This window comes from Neovison vison, chromosome 6 (genome assembly GCF_020171115.1).
Source record: "Neovison vison isolate M4711 chromosome 6, ASM_NN_V1, whole genome shotgun sequence".
NCBI lineage: Eukaryota > Metazoa > Chordata > Mammalia > Carnivora > Mustelidae > Neogale > Neogale vison.
In genome coordinates this window covers 161497787-161523591 of record NC_058096.1, presented here as the reverse complement: position 1 = coordinate 161523591, position 25805 = coordinate 161497787, and the positions used below count along the sequence as shown (strand labels likewise).

The 25805-nt window shown below is 48.4% G+C and overlaps 1 protein-coding gene across 1 annotated transcript in view; it reads left to right on the top strand.

The window, feature by feature from the left end:
• GLB1 (galactosidase beta 1) overlaps positions 1–24677 on the top strand; it is a 79278-nt gene extending 54601 nt beyond the window's left edge. Inside the window, exons 12-16 of the mRNA XM_044252762.1 lie at positions 391–480; positions 3712–3825; positions 5290–5421; positions 7109–7363; positions 24087–24677. Coding sequence (XP_044108697.1) covers positions 391–480; positions 3712–3825; positions 5290–5421; positions 7109–7363; positions 24087–24332 — 837 coding nt within the window. The 3' untranslated portion in view covers positions 24333–24677. The remainder of the gene's footprint in view (positions 1–390; positions 481–3711; positions 3826–5289; positions 5422–7108; positions 7364–24086) is intronic.
• The last annotated feature ends 1128 nt before the right edge of the window (positions 24678–25805 follow it).

The following is a 25805-nucleotide window of genomic DNA, read 5'->3' as shown; positions in this document are numbered from 1 at the left end:
CATGGAAAATACGCCCCAGACAAGTTCAGAGGAAGGCACAGCCGTGGTGACTTCCCATAAAGGTGCTGGGGAAGGCTTTATAGAGGAGGTGGCCTCAGAGCCTTGCTCTTCATTTTAAGGGCCTTCTATAAAAGGAGGCTGCATTTGTGAATAGATATGTGTGAAAATTCACGAATACCCTCGGTTGTTTTTCATCCAGAGCCTCTAACTCCTGGATGGACGTGACTGAAGGTGACTGGGCAGCATTAAGCGGAATTTGAACCACTTAGATCCACTTAGGGATTTGGGCAAATCCCTTCATCTCTTTGAGAATTTGCCAATGGCATTGCCCTCCACCCGAGTACCAGGGAGGGGTGACAGGGAGTGAGTGCTGCTTTTGTTTCTTTTCAGTTAAAGACGGTGGAGGACGCGCTGACCATTCTGTGTCCACCGGGGCCTGTAAAAAGCCTTTATCCCTTGACGTTCATCCAGGTGAAACAGGTAGGCCTCCAGAGTTCCTCTCCTTACAGAAATGTGTCTTCCTGCCCTGCCTTGCAGGGCCTGTCCTGAGCCCAGGGACCAGAACCGTAGGCAGTTAAATCACATCCCAGGTAAATCCACCACTGATTTCCAGGCTCTCTTCAGCGTTAAGTACTGCATGCTGGGCTGACCTTTCCTATCAGCCTACCTCCCTGTTGCTTATCATCACTCCAATCAGCTCGTAACTCAGCCTGATTCAGCGTGATTCTGTAGTGCAAGCTATAAACTGAGCACATTTCTGATCTAATTAATCTTTATTACTAAAGGAAAACCACACTGTAATACACAAGACAGTTTAATTATTTGTCCTTGTTAGCTCAAAGGTATGGGAGGGACTGTGTTCTTTTTTTTTTTTTTTTAGATTTATTTATTTGACAGAGAGAGATCACAAGTAGGCAGAGAGAGTGGGGGAGGCAGGCTCCCTGCTGAGCAGAGAGCCCGATTTGGGACTCCATCCCAGGACCTGAGATCATGACCTGAGCCGAAGGCAGAGGTTTAACCCACTGAGCCACCCAGGTGCCCCAGGACTGTGCTCTTAATATATTAGTTTCTCGGAGAATCTCTTTCCTGCTTTTAAAGAGAACAGAGCAGAGCGTGTATGTGTGTCTGTGTACGTGTCTGAGTGTGTGTGCATGAATGTATGTGGTTAAGCCAGGCGCTGCCTCAGATTTTTTTAATTTTTATTTTCTTTAAGTAGGCTCCATGCCCATGATGGGGCTCAGACTCCTGACCTGAGATCAAGGTCGCATGTTCTACCGACTGAGCCAGCCAGGCGCCCCTCATATGTATTTAAAAATGTTCCCTTGATTTCTTATTTTAGAAATTTTCAAAGCTAAATACATTGCAAGGAAAGTATCACACGCATATCACTTTCACTTGGATTCACTAAGCACTAGCGGTTGCCTTGGAAGCACATGTAGGCAGTCACCTGCCGCCTTTGAACCACTTGAATTTGTGGTCCATATCCTGACGCTTCACCCCTAAATATTAGAGCCTATGTCTTTTAAGAAAAAGGACATTCTTCTATATAATCACAATATAACGATCACACCTAAAACATTTGACGTTCATATAATCCTATTATTTAATACGCATTCTGTGGTTATGTATCCAGTAATGTCCTTCATGGTTAATTGTTTTCGAATCCAGTTTGTAGTTTATGATCACGCATTGCATTTAGTTACAATGTCCCTCTAGTCTTCCTTCATCCGTAGCTGTTCCTAAGTCCTGTCTTTCCTCTCTCCCTTTCTTGCAACATGGACATTTCTGAAGAGTTTGGGCCCGTTGTTTTGTAGCCTGCCCCTCGCGGACTAGACTCAGTAACATATTTTTGGCTCGAGCACGACGAAGGCGATGTGTCCCCTCAGAGTGCTGTGTCAGGATGCCTGAGAGGCTCCGTTTGTCCCTTTGTTATGATACTAAGTTTGAACACTTAGTTAGGAATTCAGCCCCATTTTTTGAAATAATGGAAACTTATCTGGGTCCCCCTTCACTGACTGTCTGTGGAGATCTCCTTCTAGAAGGCATCTGAACAATAAGGTGACAAAACAATGGCATATCTGATATTAGTTTGGTGTATTTTGCCCTGGTGACTCTTTTTACACTTGTGATTTCGATTCCAACAACTCTGTGATCAGTGAAAGGAGTAGAGAACCCCCTCTCATTAACACTGGGTAGAATTCTTGCTCTAGCTCCGGCCGGCGCCAGCTGTGTGTCCTTATCTTTGTCTAGAAAATGCAACCCACCTTCACCTAGCTGGGGAGCACCTCGGGCCAGATGTGGTCACTAGAGCAGCTGGAACCTGGGAAGTGAGTTCCAGGTCAATGTATAGATGCTGCATTCATTGTTCTTGGCAGCCCCTTGTGCTTTGTGATCTCTGGCCGAGGCAGTGCTCTCTGACTGGGGGCTCCCTGGGCTCTGGCTGTTTCAGGTCTGGGCCAAGCCCGCTGAATGTTCATTTCCAGCGAAACCCATGGAGGGCACAGGTGCAGGGAGGAGGGTGTAGCCCTGCTCCCCCCGCCCCCGCCCCCCACTCCGGTGGCTTTAGTCACCTTCTCAGGCAGGACTGCGGCTTCCGCCCGCCTTGTCGAACCCCGTCACAAAGTGTTCCTCAGCCTCTGAGTTAGGACTTCCCACTCTGGTTACTTTGAAAGGGAAAAAAAGCCAAGAGATGGATATTTGGGGTCTGGGAGGGAGGCGTCCTTGTGCCTAAAGCCTTGAGTGGTGGCCCCAGTGACATTTCTTGAGTTCGGCCCTTTCCTGCAACACAGGAACGTGGGTTAATGTGGGGTTTGTTTTTTTTCCAGCTCCTCCAAATCACCTTTGCATTTGCCGAGATTCACTCCCTTGCTTTCTGGGCCCCAGACGGGAGGAGCTTTTCCTCTGCCACATCTCGGACATCCGTTGGATGCTCTTGTGTGGCGGGGTTCGACCTGGCTCACCCTGGCCAGTGTCCACAGCAAGAGGGGCGCCAGCTGAGGCCGAGGTGCTGTTGCGGGTGGGGCTGGTAGTCTGGCCTCTTCCTTTTGGACCAGGGACACCAGCCTCTCTACCACTGTTTTCTGACTTAGCGACAGGTTACACCCCCACCTCTCACTATCTCTGTCCCCACCACCCCCGGCCCTGCACTTTAAACGGTTTCTGATTGACTCTTGTTTTGTATGTTAGAGCACATATAACCCAAGAACCTGGAAAATGTTTTACCGAACATTCTTGGCTTTGTTGTTGTTATTGTTTTAAGATTTTATTTTTAAGCAATCTCTATACCCGACCTCACCACCCCGAGATCAAGAGTCACATGCTCTACCCGCCGAGCCAGCCAGGCGCCCCCATTTGTCTTTTTTGTTGTTGTAATGTGTTGTGTCATGTTTTTGAGATAACATTGATGACCTTTCGATGTGTATGATAGGATCCCCTGCGTGATTCTGGGCACATCACTGAACATGTCCCAGAGTCCAGTCTCCTCGTGTGGGAAAGGGTTCTCCGATAAAATGTGGGTTCCTTGCTGTTACTGCTCTGCTAGTGTGTGATCTAAAGATGCCAGCCAGTTCCCTTTGTCCAGACTGAACTTTGGTGGGACGCTGGGGAAACCTCTTACTCCGTATGATTTTAGACATGGCTTTCACACAGGTCGAGGTGACCACGTTATCTTTCAAAGACTGATGTGTTTTTCTTGCATCTTTTACTAACCAGTATTTTGGGTTTGTGCTGTACCGAACGACACTTCCTCAAGACTGCAGTGACCCCACTCCCCTGTCGTCGCCCCTCAGCGGAGTCCATGACCGGGCCTATGTCGCCGTGGATGGGGTAAGAACCGTCTCTGAGCTGTGTGCCTGTCTGCCCTGACAAACAGCGTGTGGTCTGCACTTGGTAGCACGGCATTCAGGGCCATTGCCCACCTTTCCAGATTCAGGCGGTGCATCTCCTCTTGATGCCCCTTGGCTGTGTCCCCTTGCTTGCTGATGTGGTCTCCCCCATGCTCCCTCTCTGCCTGGAGTACACCCCCTCACCCATCTGAACCTGAAGGGGAGTGCTCTCCCCAGTCTGCTCTCCCCAGTCCATGCCATCCTCTCTGCCAGCGGCGGAATGTCACCCATGTCTCCTTTGCTCCTTGAGGACGGGGTCCAAGTTGTACATGCCAGAGCAGTGATTAACCCTGTGCCTTCATCCCGCGTGAGAAATCCTGTTTTAAAGGACTGTTCCTGGTAATGGTAGCTACAGTCCACACAGACCTTTGTTTCATAACACAGCAGAGAAACATTGGAGGGTTTCCACTCCTTCCACTGAAATAATCATGTAAAAGAGCATGTAAAGAGATTTTTTTCTAACGGTGGAAATTTGCTCAGAAAATTTTAAATGAAAGTGTTTCCATTCTGGGGGCACCTGGGTAGCTCAGTCTTTTAAGCCTCTGCCTTGGGCTCAGATCATGATCTCAGGGTCCTGGGATTGAGCCCCTCATTGGGCTCCCTGATCAGCGAGGAGCCTGCTTATCTGTCTTCCTCTCCCTGTGCCCCTCTCTCCACTCCTGTTCTCTCTCAAAAAAAATAAATTAAAATAAAGTTTCCGTTCTGTTGTGATCGAGGGCTTTCATTTCAGTGGGAGCAAGTTTCTAGGACATACGTGTATATTGCCCACATGTATACTGATGGCAGTCTCTTGAATTCTGTCTTAGGGGTTGTCTTAGCGAATTATAGTCAGTGTAACTTCAATTTTTTAAAAACCTCCCCTTTTAAAAAGTTAGGAGTATGTTGCTGCTTAAGTGTCTGTTGTTTTTCCTCACTCTGTTACATAATTTACATGGTTAATGCTCCCCATCAGGTATCTTGAGGTGAGACTGCTCCACCTAACTCTGATTTTATCTCATTTATCTGATTTTGCCTCCTTTCTCTACGTTGTTTAGAAGCCACTTTTTATGACTGCCTTTTGTGCTGTGAAACACAAAGCAGCTCCTGTGGCAGGAATTCCCTCCTGGAATTTTTGCCCCATTCCCTTCCTATTAAAAATAGACATGCAGCAAAACATCCCAGAGCCAAGGAAGCCAGCCTCCACCTCCCCTTGCTCTGAGCCACATCTAGAGAGTTGCCTGGTTAGGAAGCAGTGTTTGGGGGAACTTGACCTCCCAGCCAGTGACTTGTGGAAAGGGGTCAGCAGAGCATGGCCTCTCGAGTCCAGTGACCCTTCAAGACAGGAAAATGAGTGTGACAGCTGAGTGAGCTGTTCTCTGCTGACCTTCTCACTCCAGTTAATTCCCACTGGACTCTGACCCTGCAGGTGCCACAGGGAGTCCTGGAGCGAAGTGCTGTGACCTCTCTGAACATCACCGGGAAAGCTGGAGCCACTCTGGACCTTCTGGTGGAAAACATGGGGCGTGTGAACTATGGCAGATATATCAATGATTTTAAGGTAGGACCGGCCTCACTGTCAGGAGTGACGTTCAGAGGTTGACAGGACCGTGCCTGTGCTACCCAAGAAGGTTCCGGAAAGCCATTTAAAAACTCACATATGCATTCTTTTCCTCTAGCCCCCTTCACATAGAGGCGGTTTTTGAAAGCTTGCACTCTCAGCCAAGTTCGGCGAGGGAACCTACTGTGATTTCTTTTGCAGCTTCAGAATTGGGTTAGTTTGAAGACCTGTTTTCCTCTGCAGGTGATGAGAACATTGTGCTCTGCAGAGAGAACCCTTCCCTTGTGTTCAGGTTCAGTCACCCGGTAGAGAGAAACAGACGGAGGAAGCTACTCCACCTCGCTGCTCCTTTGCCGAACAAAGCCAGCTCGCTTTCGAAAGGCACTCGGGCGCCGACAAAGCCAGCCCGGCGTTTGGTCTGCTCTGTGTTCTGGGTGTGGACGATCCATGACAAAGCCTTGAATTGTAGAAAGCCTTTTCCCTCAGTGCATGGCCTCTCACCCCTGCTGGTTACCCTATGTCCAGGTGTCTAGCCCAGATGTTGTTCCTTGGGCAACATCTTTAGGAGCGTTGTCCAGCCGACATTTGTTAAGCTCGTACTCTGTAAGAGGCTCCACAAGGTGCTCAGGGCGGTGGGGGGGGGGCGTGCTGTGGAGATGTCGAGATTGCAGGCTTCCCTGCAGGTGGCTGTCCGTCTGCTAGAGGAGAGAAGGCCAGCATCCGAGGACTGATGGTACCACCCGCTCTAGGACAGAACCAGTGTATGGGGCTGTTTCCTGACCCTCTCGTTGGCAGCACAGTAGCAAGGCAGTTACTCTCTTAGAGAATGGCCACGCAGGGCACCTTTACCTCTAAGAGAGATGTCCCTATTAAAGTCCTTGTGCTCGGGCTGTAGTTAGTGGCCTTCCTGCTTGGCTGTCACAGGCCATGTTGACACACGCTGTGACAGGCATTCTTGTGTAGTCGCTGGGTCCCCAGTGGCCAGCAAAGAGCCCAGCACACATCTGCCTGGTTCACGTTTATTGAGTTACTAAGTGGGCAATTGAGGCTGAGAGTTGTCCTGGGACAGATTTGGGATCGTACGGGGAATGGAGAAGTTTGCCACATGAGAGGCGGGGAAGAGGAAGCTAGCTGAGTCATGAGCATAGGCTTCGATGAGGTGGCCGGTTCCATGGACACCTGGCCTGCTGACCCCGCTGGACGAGTGGCACAGCTGTTCGCCATCATCCTCACTCCCTTTCTACTCTTTCACAGATATCAGTGTCCTCGTTTAGGTCACCTCCCTGAGTCCTGCAGTGGGTACATGGACTCAGGTATGATCATCCCATGAGGGCTGCTGAGGGGCTCAATGCCAGGACTTGCTCCTGGTTATATGAAGGGACAGCGTCTGTCCCTCTAACCCCCGTTACGGCGACTAAATGTTCTTCTTCATTCCTGACTGCGTTCATTCTCCCATGCCTCAGATTCCACCATCCTGTCCATTCAGCAGTGACTCTGAAGACTGGGGGTGTGGGGTCAGGAGCTCTCCAGCCCAGCATCACTTTGATGTACACATGGTTTGAGTCTCACTTACTGTTGGTGTTTCCTATCCCAGTGTGCTCTCCCCAAGGATTCAGGGCAGGGACACAGAAACACTTGAAGCCTTTTGCTTCCCACCCCAGCTTCTTGCTCTGTCTCTGCTTTACAGGGTCTTGTTTCTAACCTGACCCTCGGTTCCAAAATCCTCACGGACTGGATGATCTTCCCACTAGACACCGAGAATGCGGTGCACAGACCCCTGCAAGACTGGAATGGCTATAACAAGCGCCACCATAAGAAAGCCTTGGCCCACACCTCATCTAACTACACTCTGCCGGCCTTTTATATGGGGAACTTCTCCATTCCCAGTGGAATCCCAGACTTGCCCCAGGACACCTTTATCCAGTTTCCTGGTTGGACCAAGGTACGTGTCTTCGTGGAAAGCAATAAAGAGTCCAAAAGAGCTGCTAATGAGATGGTGTGTCACAGATTTCTGTGTTTACCCATTCCTCAGTAGGGGGACGTTGGCCAGTCTTCAGAGACTCAATGGCCAGCTTGAATGTGCCCCATTCTCACTGACTGACAACTTCCTTGAGCAAATGATGGCTTCCCTGCTTCCTTTAAGAAAAGCTATAGCTCCTTGGGATACTGCTTATGAGGGACACTTTCTCTTTCCCTTGAAGAAAAGTTGGTCCAGGCAAAGGGGTGGATCATTGGGAGAACTTGTTTTTTCTTTTGTCCATGTCTGCCTCTGTACCCCCGCAACACCCCACCTTCATACAGCCCTGCCCCTTGGGGGCATCCACCCTGGGGGCATCTCCATGATCCTCAGCTCTTCCTTGGCCATTTTACTTCCTGGTCACCCTCCCCCATTTTATTCTCTGAAAATGTTCACATGACTTCCTTCAGTCCTATTTTCATGCTGGGTGACATTACCATGACTTAGTTATTCATTCAGCAAGTATTTTCCAGTGGCCACTATGGGTCCAAGCTTTGTGCCAGGCACTAAGGAGACAATGATGAACAAAACCAACTATGAGATTTGCCCTCATGGAACTTACACACTGGTTGGGGAGACAGACCCAAATCACATGATCACCCAGATTAAATGGGAAGACTACACCTGCAATGATTGCTAAAAAGGAATATGGGAGTTGATAATAATTGGGGCATTTGACCTTGTCAGGGAGGTCCATGAAGGCTTCCCTGTGGGAGTGAAGCTTGACAGAGATATGAAGGATAAGAAAAAGTTAATGTGGCAAAAGGGGGAGGGAAACATGTTCCAGGCAGAGGAGATAGCATGTGCAAAGGCCATGTGGTTAGAGGGGAAATGAGGAACATGAAGAACTGGTAAAGGACCCAGATATAGGGTTTGGGTATGGAGTGTGTTTCAGAGAAGAGACTAGAAAGTAGGTAGAGATGTGATTGGAATGGGCCAATTAAACCACATTAAAGTTTTGTCTTTGTGTTGAGAGCCTTTGAAGCAGGAGGGCGCAATGGTGCCGTGACATGATTATGATGGGACAAACCTCTCTGATCCCAGGGTGCAGAGAGGGTTGGGTGAGGGTACCTGTGGATCTGGGGAAGCTATCTAGGTGGTGGACCATAGTCTCAGTGAGAGACTAGGATGGTGGAGCCAAGATGGGGATGACGTAAACTATCTAAGAGAAGTGTGAAGTTTAATCAATGAGATGTAATGATGGATTGGATATTGGAGTTTAAAGAGAAGGACATATCCTGGATGACTCTTAGGTCCCAGGGTGGTGACTGGGCAGATGGTACCATTTACTGAAAGAAATTTCAGAAGAAAACATGGACTAGGAGAGGGGAGATTGTGAGTTGGATTTGGACAGATTGAGTTTGAGAGGCCTTTGAGAACAGTGGAGAGAAGATACTGGAGGAGGGCTCTGGGGTCTGTGGATGGAGAAGTTGAAGGAGAGCTCTGGGCTAGGAATATATGTATCAGGTCATCTGTGTGGATGGTCATTGAAGGCATGGGACAGAGGAGATCCTCTAAGGAGAAAGGATGCAGAAGGAAGAAAAGAGGCACATATGTGGTGGGCAGAGAGTGAGGAGGAAAACTAGCATCTGTGCTGCTGAGGGGATGTGTAAGAGGAAGACCAAAGCCCTTCTTTTGGATTTAGTAACAAGGAGCTCACTGGGCCCCTCAGGAAGCAAAGCATCCACAGGCTGCATTACCTGCTGCTGAGGAATGTCAGGTAAAGAGACAACCTTGTGAACATAAATGTGAGACTTGAGTATAAACATTCTTTGTGAGAATTTTGACTCTGAAGGAGAAGAGGAGAAAAATAAGTAAATCGCTAGAAGAGAAGAGGGTAAAAGATATGCACCTTTGTTTCAGGAATGCCTTTGGGGGGCTTTTGGGGAGTTCAGTCAGTTAAGCATCAGCTCTTGATTTTGGCTCATGTCATGATCTCAGGGTCTGCACTGGGCATGGAGCCTATCTAAGATTCTCTCTCTCCCCATCTCTCCCTCCTCTTTCCCCATCCTCTCTCTCTCTCTCTCCAAAAAAATAAGCTCATAGATTATTTAGAAATGTGTTATATAGTTTCCACTTATTTATGAGTTTGTTTTTTTAGCGTTTATCTTATTTTTGTTAATTTCTAATTTAATTCCTCTATAAAACTCTTCTAATGAAGAGAAGGAAGAAAGTCTTTATGACCTTCAATTAGGCAAAGACTTTTTTTTTTTTAGATTTTGTTTATTTATTTATTTGACAGAGAGAGAGCGAGAGAGGGAACACAAGCAGGAGGAGTGAGAGAGGGAGAAGCAGGCTTCCTGCGGAGCAGGGAGCCTGATGTGGGGTTTGATCCCAGGACCCTTGGATCATGACCTGAGTGGAAGGCAGATGCTTAATGAATGAGCCTCCCAGGTGCCCCCCCATTCTATCATTTAAACTTAAATGACACCTACAACTGAGCCATCCAGGCACCGCTAGGTAAAGACTTTTTTTTTTTTTTTTTAAGATTTTATTTATTTATCAGAGAGAGAGAGGGAGAGAGAGCGAGCACAGGCAGACAGAATGGCAGGCAGAGGCAGAGGGAGAAGCAGGCTCCCTGCTGAGCAAGGAGCCCGATGTGGGACTCGATCCCAGGACGCTGGGATCATGACCTGAGCCGAAGGCAGCTGCTTAACCAACTGAGCCACCCAGGCGTCCCGGTAAAGACTTTTTAGATTGCACACCTAAAGCATGATCCTTAAAGGAAAAAGTGATAAATTGAATTTCACCAAAATTAAAAATGTTTGCTCTTCTAAAGAAATCATTAAGAGGGCGCCTGGGTGGCTCAGTGGGTTAAGCCGCTGCCTTCGGCTCAGGTCATGATCTCAGGGTCCTGGGATCGAGTCCCGCGTCGGGCTCTCTGCTCAGCAGGAAGCCTGCTTCCTCCTCTCTCTCTCTCTCTGCCTGCCTCTCTGCCTACTTGTGATCTCTCTCTGTCAAATAAATAAATAAAATCTTAAAAAAAAAAAAAAAGAAATCATTAAGAAAATGGAAATCCAAGCCACAGACCTGAGAGAAAGTATTTTCAAATCATATATCTAGCAAAGGATTTGTTTTTAGAATACATCAAGAATTCTTACAACTCAATAATAGGAAGATGCACAACCCAGTCCAAAAAAATGTGCAAATTTCATCTAAGGAGATTACAAATGGCTGATATGTACATGTGTAATGCTCTCAATGGCATTAATCATTAGAAAAGTACGAATCAAAACCACAGTGAAATACGACTTCACACCCACTGGAATGGCTGTACTAACAAAAGATGGACAATAACAAATGTTGGCGAGGATATAGAGAAATGAGAACCTTCCTGTGTCTCTTGTGGGAACATAAAATGGTACAAACACTTTGGAATGCAGTTTGGAGGTTTCTTCAAAGCTTAAACACAGAATTACCATAGGACTGAGGAGTTCCACTTCTGGGTGTATACCCAAAAGAAATGAAAACCTATGTCTACCCAAAGACTTATATGCAAATATTCAGAGCAGCATAATTCATAACAACCCCAAACTGGATATAATTCAGATGTCCAGCAATTGATGAATGGGTCAATAAAATGTGGCATATTCTTACAAAGGGATAGTGTCCTGAGTAAAACGGAACAGACTACTGGTACAAGCTACAAGTGGATGAATCTGAAAAACATGCTAAGTAAAAGAAGCCAGATAAAAGACCATTTGCTGCAGGATTGCATTTATATGGAGTGTTCAGAAAAGGCAAATCTGTAGAGAACAAAAAGGAGGCTGATGGTTGTCTGGGGCTGATGATGGGAATGGAGGGGGCCTGCAGGTTGATACGAGGTTTGTTTTTGGAGTGATGGAAATGTCCCAAAATTGAATCATGGTGATTGTTCCATGATCTTAAATTTATTGAAACTTGTTTCATGACCGAGCATATGCTGTATCTTGGTGAAACACCTCCAGAGTTTTAAGCTGTGATATCCCCTCTCTTGCTACATGTCTCTATCCCCCAAACTCTGTCTCTCCAGCCTGCTCTTGGATCTTACTGATGATCTGAAACTCTCCACCATTAAGGCCATAGTTCTTCCCTATCCAGTCTAGATATCACCACTATTCTTTTTGAAAAGCCATCAGTCCACTGGTCCCCTTAACCTTCCAGTCTTCCAGTCTGTCTCCTTGTTCATCCTCCATTTTTGAGTGGATCCACCATTGGCCTTTACTCCTTCACAAGTGACTGAGCACTGCCAGGGGGCCTCTCCTGTTCATCAGGGCATGTTCATCAGGGCTCCAATCCTTTCACTCTCTCCAGCCTCTGGAGGCCCCCAAGTTGCCAGCAGTCTTTGGTGTCTTCCCCCTTCCCCAGCTGGTCTTTCTAACCTTCACCTCTCCCCGAAGCCACCGTACTTCTCCCCCACCCACTCACCCTCCTTGACTGCTATCAAGTGTAACTCCTTTGTTCCCTCAGCTTCCTGTCAGACTTATCTCTGCCTCTACCCTCACTTCCTGCCTGGTGGCCCTAGGAGGAAGTCTAAGCTCTGAATCTCCTCCCCACCTTCCTCCTCCAGGCCAGGATCCTGCTCTCATGCCTCCTGTCCTGCATTTTGTCAGCCTTTCTGTCTCTGTCAGCTTCCAGGCTGCAGCCAAGAAGTGACACCTGGGATCTCTAAGACCCCAAAACAAACTAAAACCCTCACTGGATCTTCCCATTTCAGCCGCAGGCTTGTTCTTCTTCCCTTGCTCCTTCCTCTACTCCCCTCCTTCCTTGTCCCCTTTTCCCTCTTGGTGGCCTGCTGTGTCATAGATCTCCTTTGTTCATGCTTGTTCACTCCCTCACACTGCCCATCCTGCCATCTCTATTTATCTGTCACCACCAGCCTTAACTCCTCTAAGAAACCTTCCTAGACCCTTAGTCTGGGAAAGGACAGGCCCACCACCCTATCTGTGCCCTACCCAGACTCCGTACTTCGGCGAGCCCCTCGGTTTCACCCACTAGGACATAAGCTTCACAAGGGGCATTTTTTCAAAGTGCTCGGCTTCTTCATTATCCTGCTCGCCTCCTGGGGCCTGGCTGCTCTGTAAATGCTCTAGGTGGAGGGGGCCCAGGTGGCTGTGCTGCTGAGCTCCCCCATCCCTGGCTACCCCCCTCTCCCCCCGGGAGAAGAAAGCAGGTGGGAGGAGTGGAGGCCCTCAGGCAGCCCTGTTGGTGATGAGGGGCTTTGCAGGGCGAAGGCAGATGAGAAGACGAACACTGCTCCCCAGGTGGTGCCAGTTTTGTGCTTTAAGAGAGAGAACTTTGAGGACATGTGAAGCAGAGAGAGAAACTGTGCACGACAGGACCCATGAGAGGAGCAGGGTGGCTCAGGTAGAAGCAGACTTGACAGGCGGACCACCCCTCACTAGAGTCAGAGGGAGTTTTGTAAGGGAGGGCATTTTAAGTGGAAGAACGGTAAAGGCCAAGGTGCAGACATGGAAAAGCATGAACATCTCCGGAAGTCAGAGGGGCCTCACCAGGTCCTGAAGGCATCCCACCCAAGAGTGCCTGACCCAGACGTTGTGTTCCACACTTTGGAGACGTGAGCTGCATCGTGGCCAAGAGAGCAGGCGTAGTACGATGCCCTGTTGTTACCTCCAGCTTGCAGAGGAGCAGCTCGAGAGAGCCAGGGAACTTGCATGAGGAGCAGAAGTAGGTGGTAGCACAGCTCCCTGAGCCCCAGGTCCGTCCGACCTGCGGGCCCACATGGAAAGGCAGGCAGCAGTGTACAGAGCCTGAAAGGCCAATGAGGAGCTGGGCTAAGTGCGTAGACCAGGGCTCCGCACTCATCTTGTCAGTCCGATGGCTGTTTCACTTCCTGTTTGGAAGGCACATGGACACGTGATATTTACAAATGTGTCAGAAAGTTTGGAACCCTAGAAGCCCACCAAATGTGTATGTCTCCTCAAAACCTAGGACACAAATGGTCACAGTAGCATTATCCAGAATCAGCCAACAGGTGGAAAAGCTCAAATATCCATCTACTGATGAGTGAATAAACAGTCTATTAGATGTGTAGTAATGGAAAATAAATTTGCCATAAAATGAAGTAATCCTATATGTTACAACATGGATGGATGAACCTTGAAAGCATGTTAGGTGAAGGGAACCAATCACAAGCCATATATGTGAAAGGTTCCATTTATATGAAATGTCAGAATGGGCAAATCTACAGACACAGAAATATCAGTGGTTACCTGGAGCAGGGAAAGAGGGGTATTGGGAGGGAGGATGGAGAGTGAATACTAACGGGTGCAGAGTTTCCGCTTGGAGTGATGTACATATTCTAAAATCGACCGCATAGCTCTGTAGTGTTCTCACAGCTAACTGAATTATACACTTGAGACGAGTGAATTGTACACTTGAGACGAGTGAAGTACATCTCAGTAAAGCAGATGGGAAGGCCCATGTGTGGGATTCGTGGACCTGGGTTAGGGGAGTCCAAAGGTCAGAGGAATTACACGTAAGACAATGCATACTGTTTTCTGTTCTCTTTTTTTTTTTTTTTTTTAAGAATTTATTTATTTATTTGAGAGAGAGGACACGAGCCAAAGGGGGAGGGAGGGCATAGGGAGAGAGAGAAACAGATCACACCAGGCTCCATCCCAGGACCCTAGGATCATGGCCTGAGCCCAAGGCAGCCGCTTAACCAACTGAGACACGGTGCCCCTCTGTGGTCCCTCTTACTGAGGAAAGTCCCAGGCCAGCTCCTGAGGTTTTGAAAGATTAGCAGATGGAGAACAGAACCCAACCCTCCACAGACCACTGAGTTCTGACTTCTGAGAGCATGAACACTTCGGCAGATGTGGGAGTCGGGGGGACCAAATGACACTTGAAGCCAGAGCCATTCCTCGGACCCTGCCTCTGGACACACCAACCCTCCTCCACCCTCCTCCATCAGGGAGGTCCTGTCCCAGCCTCTGGGCTTGTGCTGTTCAGTTGATACAAAGAGACTGCCTTGATTTAGTGAACAAAGTCACTGATAAGGGTGATTCACAAAGTTTTTTTAAAAATCCCTTCTGATTTGGATGTGGCTTTCTTGTTAAATGCCTAACCATCAAACTGGGATTACGGCGGGAAGTGGTCAGGCATGTTTTGCCCTTTCCAGGAGACACAGGCCTGCGTCTGGTCTGCGCAGAAGTCTTATCTGACCACAAGCTCCCTGAGATGGGTGGTGTGCTGGCTGTGTCACATGAGCTATCTACCGCTCAAGCGAGGTGTTCACATGAGCTATCATCTATCGCTCAAGTGAGGTGTTCGCCAACGCCATGCGTCTCCACACTTTCTGTCTCCTCCATGTGCTGTGCCTGGTCCCAGAGCAGCATCTGCCGCAGGCTTCTTGCATTTATTAGCCTCTCAGGGTGGGTTCCGGTGGAGACGAGAGCGTGGAGTCACGCCCTCCTTTCCTCAACCAGAATTATTATACTTTGAAAGCTAAAGTTGCAAATAGAATACTGACTAAAAGTAATTTTGTTATTTAAAGGCAAGTATTCCCTCTCTCAAGATGTAAAAAGTCACAAGATAAAAGAATTTCTAATAAAGGGCTGACAGGGCCCCTGGGTGGCTCAGTCAGTTAAGCATCTACCTTCAGCTCAGGTCATGATCTGGAGCCCAGGGATCAAGCCCCAGGTCCAGGTCCCTGCTTAATGGGGAGCCTGGTCTCCTTCTCCCTCTGCCACTCACCCTGCATATGCTCGGTCTCTCGCTCGCTCGCTCTCAAATAAATTTAAAAAATAAAAATAAAAAAGCACTGACAAAGATCCCTTCATCTATTTAAATTATTTCTGCATCTTGCTTTTAAAAGTTCCAATACCCTCATCATTTGACTTTCTGGTGCCAGTGGGGCCTGATCACCAGAAACACCAAGTTATCAAAGGATTGGAACTTTTGGCTCTACTCCTCAACCTCTGACTTCTTGGGGTAAGGATTGAGGGCTGGAGATGGAGCTCTATAAAAACTCTAGAACTTCTGGGTGGGTGAACACATCCAGGTGCTGGCAGGTACACCTGGAGAGGGCAAATGTAAGTAAAATGTTTTCTTGCAGTCTGTGCACCATTCTAGCAAATTATTGAACCTGAGGAGGAGGTTATGGGAACCCCCAATTTGTAGCTGGTAGTTCAGAAGTGTGGGTCAGAGCCCTTTTAAACTGTGGGATCTGACCCCAGCTCCAGATAGATGATGTCATTGTTGAATTGTTGGACATGCTGCCGGTGTCCAGAGAATTGGAGAATCGGTCATGTCACAGAAAACACCCTAGAAGGAGTCGGGAAGGGAGTGGTAGCAAGTGCAGTGGGAAAGGTGGCTTTATGGCCTCATGTATCAAGGAATTTGGGTATTACCTTGAGACCTTTGTAGAACTAGGGGCAATTTTAAGCATCAAAGTGATATGATGGAATATGGCAACAGTGTGTAGAAAGTACCAGAAACTATGAAGTATTTGGGGACTGGTATTCAGCATGTGAGCAGGCTAGGCAGGACACTGCTACTGGGGAAGACATCATAAGTAAATGTTATGATCTCAGATAGTGGTGACAATTAGGAAGAAATTAAATGTGACAGTGTGACCTAAAGTTAGGTATGGGGTGAAGCTGTTGCTATCTTATATGGCATAATAGTTACCTATTGCTGTGTAACAAATTTTACCCTTAAATGTAGTGGCTTAAAACTATGATAAGCATTTATTAAGCTCACAGTTTCTCTGGGTCTGGAACTTGGGACCAGCTTGGCCTGGTGGTTTTGGATCAGGGTCTGTCATGAAGTTCTAGCCGCTGCCTGGCTGGGGCTGGCTGTTGGCAGGGGGCCTCACTTCTTCCCCAGCAGGCCTCACCATAGGTTGCTTGAGTGTCCTCCTGACATGACCACTGGCTTTCCCCAGAGGGAGTGATCTAGGAAGGAGAGAGCCAGGCCAAAACTAGCCTCGGAACTCATGTAGCCTTTATCACATCCAGTTAGTCGAAAGAGAGCATTGAGTCCAGTCCCTGTTCTTGGGATAGAAATTGGGTTCTGCCTTTTGAAGGGAGAAGTGTTGAGAATGTATGGATTTCTTTTGAAGCCACCGCATAAGGAGTGGTCAGGGGCGCCTCTCAGAGAACGTGGCCGTTGAGGCCTGAAGGATGAGACCGAATCATCCACATGAGGAGCCAGAGGAGGAACGTTCCAGAGCCAGGGAGCCGTGTGTGCAGAGGCCCAGAGAGAAAGATCTTGTGAGCAAGGGGGAGAGTGTGGGAGATGAGGGATTAGCTCAGGAGGTGGAGATTTTGGCTTCTCCTCATTCTGGTGGTGGCATTAAGTAGAGAGTCAAAGAGCTGACTGGCTATTAAAGCTCGAATCTCAGTGGGAATGGATTATAGGAGAGCGAGGCTTGATGCACGAATTCCTGATGGGAAGCTAGTATGGCAATCCTACAAGGAACTGTGGGCTTGGGTGCTGGGGAAGACAAGTGCAAGATTCGTACTGAAAAGAAAAGGCAGGGTTTGCTGAGGGATCCTGTATGGTGTTCAAGAGAAAGTAGTCAAGGAGGACACCAGAGTTTGGGGCCCGTGTAATGGGAGGGGAGGGTGTGGTTAGTTTCTGAGGTGGGAAGGCTGGAGCAGGGCAGGTGGAGTGCTGGCGGCGATCAGAAGCCCTGTTTTAAATATGTTCAGCCTCAAGTACTTACTAATCATCTAATCTCCAAGAGGAAGTGGCCAGCAAGTCTGGAACATAGCAAGAATAAGTAAGTAAAGCTACATTCAATACAATGAAATAATGTTCTCTATGTTGCGAGACCTGATAGCCTATAGAAGACCTGGGGGTCTAGGGTCTATAGAGAGATGGCTCTACAAATCAGGAGATGGGCTGCAATGCAAGTTAAAGGTATATATTCAGGGGCACCTGGGCAACTCATTCAGTTAAGCATCTTGATTTTGGCTTAGGTTGTGATCCAGGGTCATGAGATTGAGCCCTGCACTCAGCACAGAGTCTGCTTGAGATTCTCTCTCTCCCTCTACCCCTCCTTTTTCCTCCCTCCCAGCTCATGCTCGAAATAAATACAATCTCAAAAAAAAAAAAAAAAAAAAGGTATCTATTCATATATTCAGTGCTTGTAATGGGAATGCAGAAGTGGGGTAACTGTCCCAGTTTGGAGCTGTTGGGAAAGGACTCAATCAGTAGAACTCACTCCGGAGTGGGGGCGAGGGTCCTACCGTGGGAAATTACGCCAGCAGCTGCATTGAGTAGGATGCTCACTGCATGTCACCAGGCTGCGTGCTCACGTGTGTCCTCCCACTTAGTCATTTACAACAACCCCAAGAGGGGCACATGTGCCACCAGGCAGCCCTGACAGGTTCTGGTGACTGTTTAGTAAAAGAGGAACTGAATACTAGAAAATTACTCTACTGTTTTTTTTTTTTTATATATTTTATTTATTTATTTGACAGATGGAGATTACAAGTAGGCAGAGAGGCAGACAGGAGAGAGGAGGAAACAGGCTCCCTGCTGAGCAGAGAGTCTGATGCGGGGCTCGATCCCAGGACCCTGAGATCATGACCTGAGCCAAAGGCAGCGGCTTAACCCACTGAGCCACCCAGGCGCCTCTACTGTTTTTAAATCGGGTTTATAAACCTCATTTCCTTTACTGAAAAGTGTCACGCTAACGTGCCTTGAGGTGTATTGGTTAGCTTTTGCCGTATAACAAACCATCAGACCTTCCTGGTTTAAAGAAACAATAATTCATTCAGCTCATCATCTGGGGTGTTGGCAAACTGGGCTGCTCTTCTGCTGGTCTCAGCTGGGCATGCCTTTCTAGTCAGCGAGGAGGCTGTTCTCTCGGAAGTTAGCTGTCTGTCCACTGAGGTGACCGAGGAGATTGGGCCATGTCTCTCTCATCATTCAGCTAGCTGTCCCAGACTCGTTCGTGTGGTGACCAGCCGTGTTCAGGGGAAGACTGCCCACTTAGAAGACGGCCCAAATCAGAAATCACAAGTTGCTTCTTCCATATCCTTCGGCCAGAGCAAGGCACTAGACCAGCCAGATTCACAGGAGGGAGGAACAGATTCTGTCCCTTGATGGGGGACAGCTGCCGAGAACTGGGGCCATTTCTGTAGCCTGCCCCACGAGTCTTAGCTCTGTTGACCCTATTTTCATTCTGAATCTGAGATGCTTTTTAAACTTTTGGGTCCTGATTTATGGTTATTTTTACCCCCGACAAAGTCTACTATTTCCATCTAACTCATTGTTTCCTAGCCACAAGCCCTATGAGCTAGGAAACTAGACAATCAAATCTCTTTTCAATGATATATATTAATTTGGGACCAAAACTGGGTGCTGGCTGGCTCACTCCATAGAACATACAACTCTTGATCTCGGGGTCATGAGTTCAAGCCCCACATTGGGCATAGAGCTTACTTTTAAAAAATCAATACAATGTAAAAATGTTTTAAAAATTTAGTAACAACCTTGTAAGAATTATGCGTAAACAGGAGCAAAGAGGCTCTGAGTTGAAGCGAGGTGGGGGGGGGTCTCCTGCATTTTTGAGTATGTGTTATTTTGTAGCAAATACACAGCAGTTTTCACTCAGTGGTTGTAGCTTTGTTCTAGAAACTCGAGGCAGCGTGTTGCCCACTGTTAGGTGAGGTACTCTTAAAAAGGTCAAGCAGTTCTGGAACTTTGGGGACTGAGAAGAAAGGAATTTATGTGTGGGGTTTGAAAAAAAGGAAGAAATGATTCATCTTTTATGTAACATTTTATGTTTTGGCTTTAATTCTAGTTGCGTCTGTCATAAAATCATAGGGTTATTTATTGCTCCAAGACCAAGGAGGAAGCAAGGAATGTGGACTGCATCAGCTGCGGAAAATTCATTTTCTCCCTGGCACTGAGATCTGCGCAGTGAGATCTCTTTACCATCTTATCTAAGCAACCCCCTCACTATTTTACCTTTTTTTTTAAAAAAAAAATTCTTTTTCTTTTGTTTTCCCAAATTAACATCACAATTATTCATTAATTGTGTGTGGTGAGAGCCTTTTCACCTTGAGAAATGGACCTTGGCCTGTTCCACTGTAAGTCCTCCAGCTGTCTCCGTGACTTCTTTGAGAGTTTGACAGAGTCAGCGTTCAACCAGTTTCTTGTTTTTGAAGGAACACCAGAACACATTTGAAATTTTTCAATTGTGACTTAAAACAGCATCGAAATTTTTGCTTTAAGTTCTTAGGAGACAATTGTGTTTATCTGGAGAATCTAAAACAGACACACAATTTGTCTGATTAACAAAGAAGCAGGTCACACATTTCTGAGAAGCTAACATTTATTGAACTATTATCACCTTGGTGATAATAGCAGAGTGGGGAGTCTGCCAGGGGTCAAGTCATGGTCAGAGAAAGTCAGACTTTGTCAAGAACTATTTTAGCTGGGACAGCCCCCACGAAGCCCCAGAAGTCATTGGTATTCACTCTAGGAATGCTGGGCCCCAGTGGGGCACTCTGTAATTAAGAGTCTACTTTTACTAACATGAGCATACTCTCCGCCTGCCGCCAATAATTTCAGCATAACTTTACTTTTTTTTTTTTTTTTTTTTGACAGACAGAGATCACAAGTAGGCAGAGAGGCAGGCAGTGCGCTGGGGGATGCAGGCTTCCTGCTGAGCAGAGAGCCCGCTGCAGAGCTCAATCACAGGACCCTGAGATCATGACCCGAGCTGAAGGCAGAGGCTTAACCCACTGAGCCACCCAGGTGCCCCAAATTTCAGCATAACTTTTTAAAGAGAAAAATAATTAGAGTATGTGTACTTTTAAATAAAAATTTTTTTAATTTGACTTTTTTTTAAGATTTTAATTATTTGACAAAGAGAGCACAAGCAAGGAGAGCTGCAGAGGCTGAAGGAGAAGCAAGCACCCCACTGAGCAGGGAACCCAACACGGGCTTTGATCCCAGGACCCTGGGATCATGACCTGAGCCACCCAGGTGCCCCCCAAATTTGAGTCTTTTAAAGTAATTTTTTACAACTAAAAATCACAGTGCTAATCAAGGAGCAATGCAAATATTTTATTTTTCTTCCAGTGAACAGGATTCTCTCAAACTGTTAAGCTGGGAGCAGAGGAGCCTGGAATATTCTTTCAGTAGGACTTCATGTCACCCGTTCCCAGAATCTGTTCTCAGACAGAATCATCAGCCAGTCTTCTCTAACAGGGGCTGCCAGGTATAGACTGAGTCCCACTTTGCTGAGCACTGAGAGTCTCACTGTGAGCAAGTGAACCAAGATTATTCCTTCGTAGAATCTGTGCTGGAAATAGCAGATAAGCCAATAATCAAACAAATGATACAAATAGGAAACCGTGACAATAACTAGAAGAAAAGAAGAGCCGTAGTGGGTAGTGTGTGACCTGGACTGGAAGGCCGGGAGTTGAGGATGACCGCAGCTCCTGCCCTGAGGCGCTGGTGGGGATGAGAACTCTGCGCTCTCGGAAGGCTTGGGAGCTAGGAGAACAGCCCTCCGGGTGGCAGGAACAGTTACTGCGCAGGGGAAGGAGCTTGGTGTGTCCAGGTGACGGTGGGGGGAAAGTCCGGTGGGGGGAAAGTCCAGTGGGGGTCTGAGTGGGCAGGTTTGGGGAGAATGGCACAGACAGGGCGGGGAGGAAGCAGGCACTGGGTCCTCTGGGGCCCTTGGGGGGAGGTCAGAAGCGAGAATGAGCAAAAATCATCTGATGTTCATTATGCTGCTGCTATGAAGCAGTTGGGGGACCTGTGAGGAGGCTGCAGGAGTCTGAGACAGCATGGATTACGACTTTCTCTAGAAGACGGCCGTGAGGGCGGAGAGAAGTGCAGACGTTGTGGTCTGACAGTGTAATGCCAGGCACCTCACCGTTCCTCCACCGTGCTGGCCACACGTGGCTGTTTAGGTTTAAATGTGAATTAATGAAAAGTGAAAATTCAGCTCCTCACAGTAGCCGCATTTTGAGCCCTCAGTAGCCATGCCGAGTGCGCGTGGCTGCTGTGTGGGGCCGTGCGGAACATTCCGTCATTGCAGATGGTTCTGTTCAACCCGGTGCTTCAGAGCTATGGGCCGGTGACCCATTCTTTCCAGATTCCTTGTTTGTTCTTTCCAAATGCTTTATTCCTGTCCTGGCAGGGCAACCAGGCCACCCTAAACTTCATTTAATGCCCATTCTGTTAGGAACAGAATGGAGGGTCATTTTGTCCTGAAGAAATTCGTAGCTTTCCAGAATTAACCAAGGCCATGGAAGGTATAACCCTGAGTTCGGGAAATGTTAGAGGGGATGTGCAAGGCACGATCCCTACATACTGGGGCATCATCTGGGTGGGCCAGGAGGTAGAGTTCATATGAGAGTGGATGGCCCACAGTGGGCCTCAGGTGATCATTTGGGGGAGAAAATGGAGGCAGCTGGGTGGCTGTGTCCAGAATTAAGGAATCAGTTGGAGAAAAATTGTATCAACTGTGATCAGCAACAAGGAGCCGCAGTTTGGGATCTTGTCTGTCACAGTGCAGTCTGTGGAGATGAGTATTCCCTAGCAGGAGTGAGACCTCACACAAATGTGGAATGAGCCAGAAGAGCGAAAGCTGGAGAGGGGCCAGGAATCAAAGGCAGATGCACTAAGATCCCTGCCAGGCTGTCAGGCCGGCCCCAGGGTCTTTCCGAAGCAAGTCTAGCTGCCAGAGTAGTACTTTGAGGAGTCACATGGAGGTCTTTGGGACTGTTGCCCTGTGAGGCTACTGCACAGTTGGTCGGCAGAGCAGCATTTAGGGAGACGAGCCAGACATGCAGCAGAGGACCGAGGACAGGCTGAACCTGTGGATGTCCCTGGTTCTGTCAGCCCTGTGTCTGAGATGACCACCCCCCACAAAAGCAATGGCCTCAGCTTGCCTTCCATGGGGCCAGTCTCAAACAGGGTCCTCTTTTGACCAACTTTAACCCAAAACCCTCTGGCAATGGCAAAGGGGATTCAGGGAAATGCTTTCCAGCTTTCCTGATGGACCTGCCCGATTCAGCACAAGGGATGTGAGAGACAGTCCCTTGGATCCTCACAAAAGGGAATTTCAGGTGAGAGGAGGCATCAGACCTCCTCATTGTCTACCTCGTCACTGGGTTGGGGGTGGGCTTGGCTTTCGTTAGGACACTGTGGAGCCCACATGCTGCTCATAGCCCACCTGCTGCTCTCCGTCTGAACCTGTCTCCCCCTCAGCCTCAAAAGTCAAGTGCTCTCCTCTGCATTGCAAAACAAGGCACCGGCAGATCCTCATCTGATAAGAACCTGGTAAGGCTGTCATGGCCCATGCCTGGTAGGAAGGCTAGAGATAGCATATCCCGCGGTAAAAACAAGGGTAAAACGGTTCTGAGAACTGTGACACTGTCATCCTTTCTCTAAATGACTTAATTCAACAGACAGATGGTTTTCAATCACTGGCCTCCTTTGTAGGCATGTGATCTGTTTTATGGTAGTTCGAGGAGCTCTGTCGCTCCCTGGGCTCTGCCCCTGGTGCCAGCCCCCGGACAGCGATGCTTCCTCCCGCTGTCCCCAGTCACCTGCCCTACTGCCCGGCAGCCGGGAAGCAGCAGGACTAAGACTGGAACCAGGGGAGGAAATTCAGAGGGAGTGAGGCTAAAGGGAACACCTGGAGACTGAAAAATACCTAAAGTGAGCAGCTGAGTTGCTCTAGGGGAGAAGCTGCAGCTGGGTCGTGAAGCCTGCAGGGACCGGGGCTCAGCGGGTGACAGCATGGCTGAGCCTTCTCCGAGGCCCCAGTATTTTTGGACCACTGTGGATAGAAATTTCTTTACTTCTTTCTCCTTCCCTTCTCTATTCCTTCCTTCCTTCCTCTCCCATATATTCGTTCTATGTGTGTCTATGTATGTGTGATCTCCTCTCCTCCCCCCCTTTCTCTGTAATAGAATGTTCCACTTTTTCAGCCCTCTGTTAAGTCCTCCCCTGTGAGCAAACCCTAGCGCATGCAGGCGTCGAGGGCTGTGTAGACATACCCAAACGTGGTCCCCATTCTTCAGACATTTCTGTTCTCTCGGTTTTATAGGGGAGGGAGCTTCTGCTCACAGAAATGGTCTTTGTAGCATGCAGAGCAAGCTGGGAGCAGGCGTGACCTTCCTCGTGTTTGAGGGTAGCTCTTTGGTGACCCGGGTTCCTGAGCTGCTGCGGACCATGCTCATCCCATGCACAGAGACAGCGTGGCCGAGCCCTGCCTCTGGGAGGGGGAGTGAACAACTAGAGCGCTCAGCAGTTCTCCTCTGCGGACAGAGAAGTCAGGGAAGGCTTGGCCTATGGGGACAGCGGTCCCCCGGGACCCAGGACAACATTCCAAAACCCAGTGAAACTGCCACAGTGCTGTCCAGTACCATTCAATACTGCCCAGGCAGAGGAACCAAATGTATGCCGTCCTGAGGCAGGAACAGGTGTTTGGGGCAACGTTTTGTTTTTTTCTGCCCTCCAGCCCCTGCCGCTTGGCTGGTCATCTCAGCAGGGTGCGGGAGCTGGGGCTGGTGTGGGCCTTGGTCTCAGCCTGGGTCTCTGTGGCTGGAGAGCACCTTTGTGAGGGCGCTTCCTGCCTCTGCCTCTGCCGGCCCCTTGAGCCAGACTCCCCAGGGCTGAGGGTGCAGGTGGGCCTCACGGTTCTCTCTCTCTCTTTCTCCAGGGTCAGGTGTGGATTAATGGCTTTAACCTCGGGCGATACTGGCCTGTGCGGGGACCCCAGGTGACTCTGTTTGTGCCACGGCACATCCTGGTGACATCGGCCCCCAACACCATCGTGGTGCTGGAACTAGAGCGCGCGCCCTGCGGTGACAATGGCCCAGAGCTGTGCACCGTGGAGTTTGTGGACAGGCCGGTTATCAGTGCCACCTCGACCTCCGGTCATCACCCTCCAGGCCTGCCTGACTAACCCTCGGGACTGGACTACATCTGAAGGCTAAGCACTGTGACCCTTTGGAGTTTGGGCGTGCACATACCTCACCTATTTCCCCATGCAACGCCAGCACTCACTGGAAAGTGCAATTAGAAAGTAGGGTCAGCATGTGCGTTTTCTCCAGAGGTTTCCAGGCAGCCCCGTGGTGCCCAAGCCTCCACCGGAGCTGGGGGGTGCACCATGAATGCAGGAGGAGCTGGGCGGCACAGGAAGGCGTGATGCATCTGCCCAGTTGGAATGAAAGCTTTAAAGGTGTTCCTGATTTTTATCTTGAAGGAATCATGTTGTCTTTTTGTGAAATAAAATTTGTATTCAAATGCTGTTACTGTTTCTCACGTTGAGCGGCTATTAAATTATAAGTTCTGATTTAAATCATAACTAGACTTGAGTAGGTTGAATAAGCCACTTCACTAACTTGTGGTTCAAAGGAATGGAAAACCGTCTTGGTTTGATCTAGTGGACTGCTGCTTCTCTGATCCTCATCTGACTTCCTTTTTTGTTTCTGTGATGTCTATGAGGGGGCCCATCATACAACTCAAAACCATCCTGCGAACCACTGAAATGGTCAGCCACGGAGAGTGTATGTAATGTGGCGTCTGCACGCTGGGATGCCAGGGAGCCCCAAAAATGATGACGTAGATCTGTAAGTGCAAACCCTTTTGTGACCTGCTGTGTTCAAAAAGCTGATTACCTTAAAAATAGTTGCATTTAGTGTGTTTAGACATGAGAACGGCACATACCTGCACAACTCAGGCCTGAACTCATGTCAGCAGACACAGACGCGCACACACGTGCGCATACACAGACATGGGGGGATGTGGCATCTCAGAATATGTGCGTCCTGCCCCGGGGCGGTCACTCTCACTTGCTGAGCGCTGGTCTGACACCACGTGCAGTTCCGAACATGCTATTTCATTCACTCCTCCCTCGGGAACTGCAGACTGTGCTGTCGTCCCCCGATTTACCCAGCCACACAGCTGTTAATGTTAGAGACAGAGCTGGAAGCCGAGCCACCTTGGAGCAAGTGTCCAGGCTCACATAATATATGAATACATGCTTGTGTTCCCACGGGAAAGGATTGGAACGACGGAAACCGAAATGTTACTAGATCATATCTGAGTGGTAAGGATTTGAGAGACAGTTTACTTTTTCTTTTTTGCTCACCCCTATTTTAAATCCTTTACAGGAAAGATGTAAACGTTTTTAAGGGAGGAAGAAAGGAAAGGTTTTTGATGCTAATCTACAATGTGTTTTCTCGTTAGAGTCATTTTCCCTGTCTCGTGGACATCAGTAACGACTACAGCAGGGGGTACCGGAGCTCTGGTTGAACCAGCGGAGGGAGGCATCCCTGGGTTGAGACAAACTGAGACTAGAACTTTATTTAGGACTGTTTTCTATTGCATTTTTGTCTCAATGTCCTGCATGTGATGTTTGAGGCATAACTGCAGG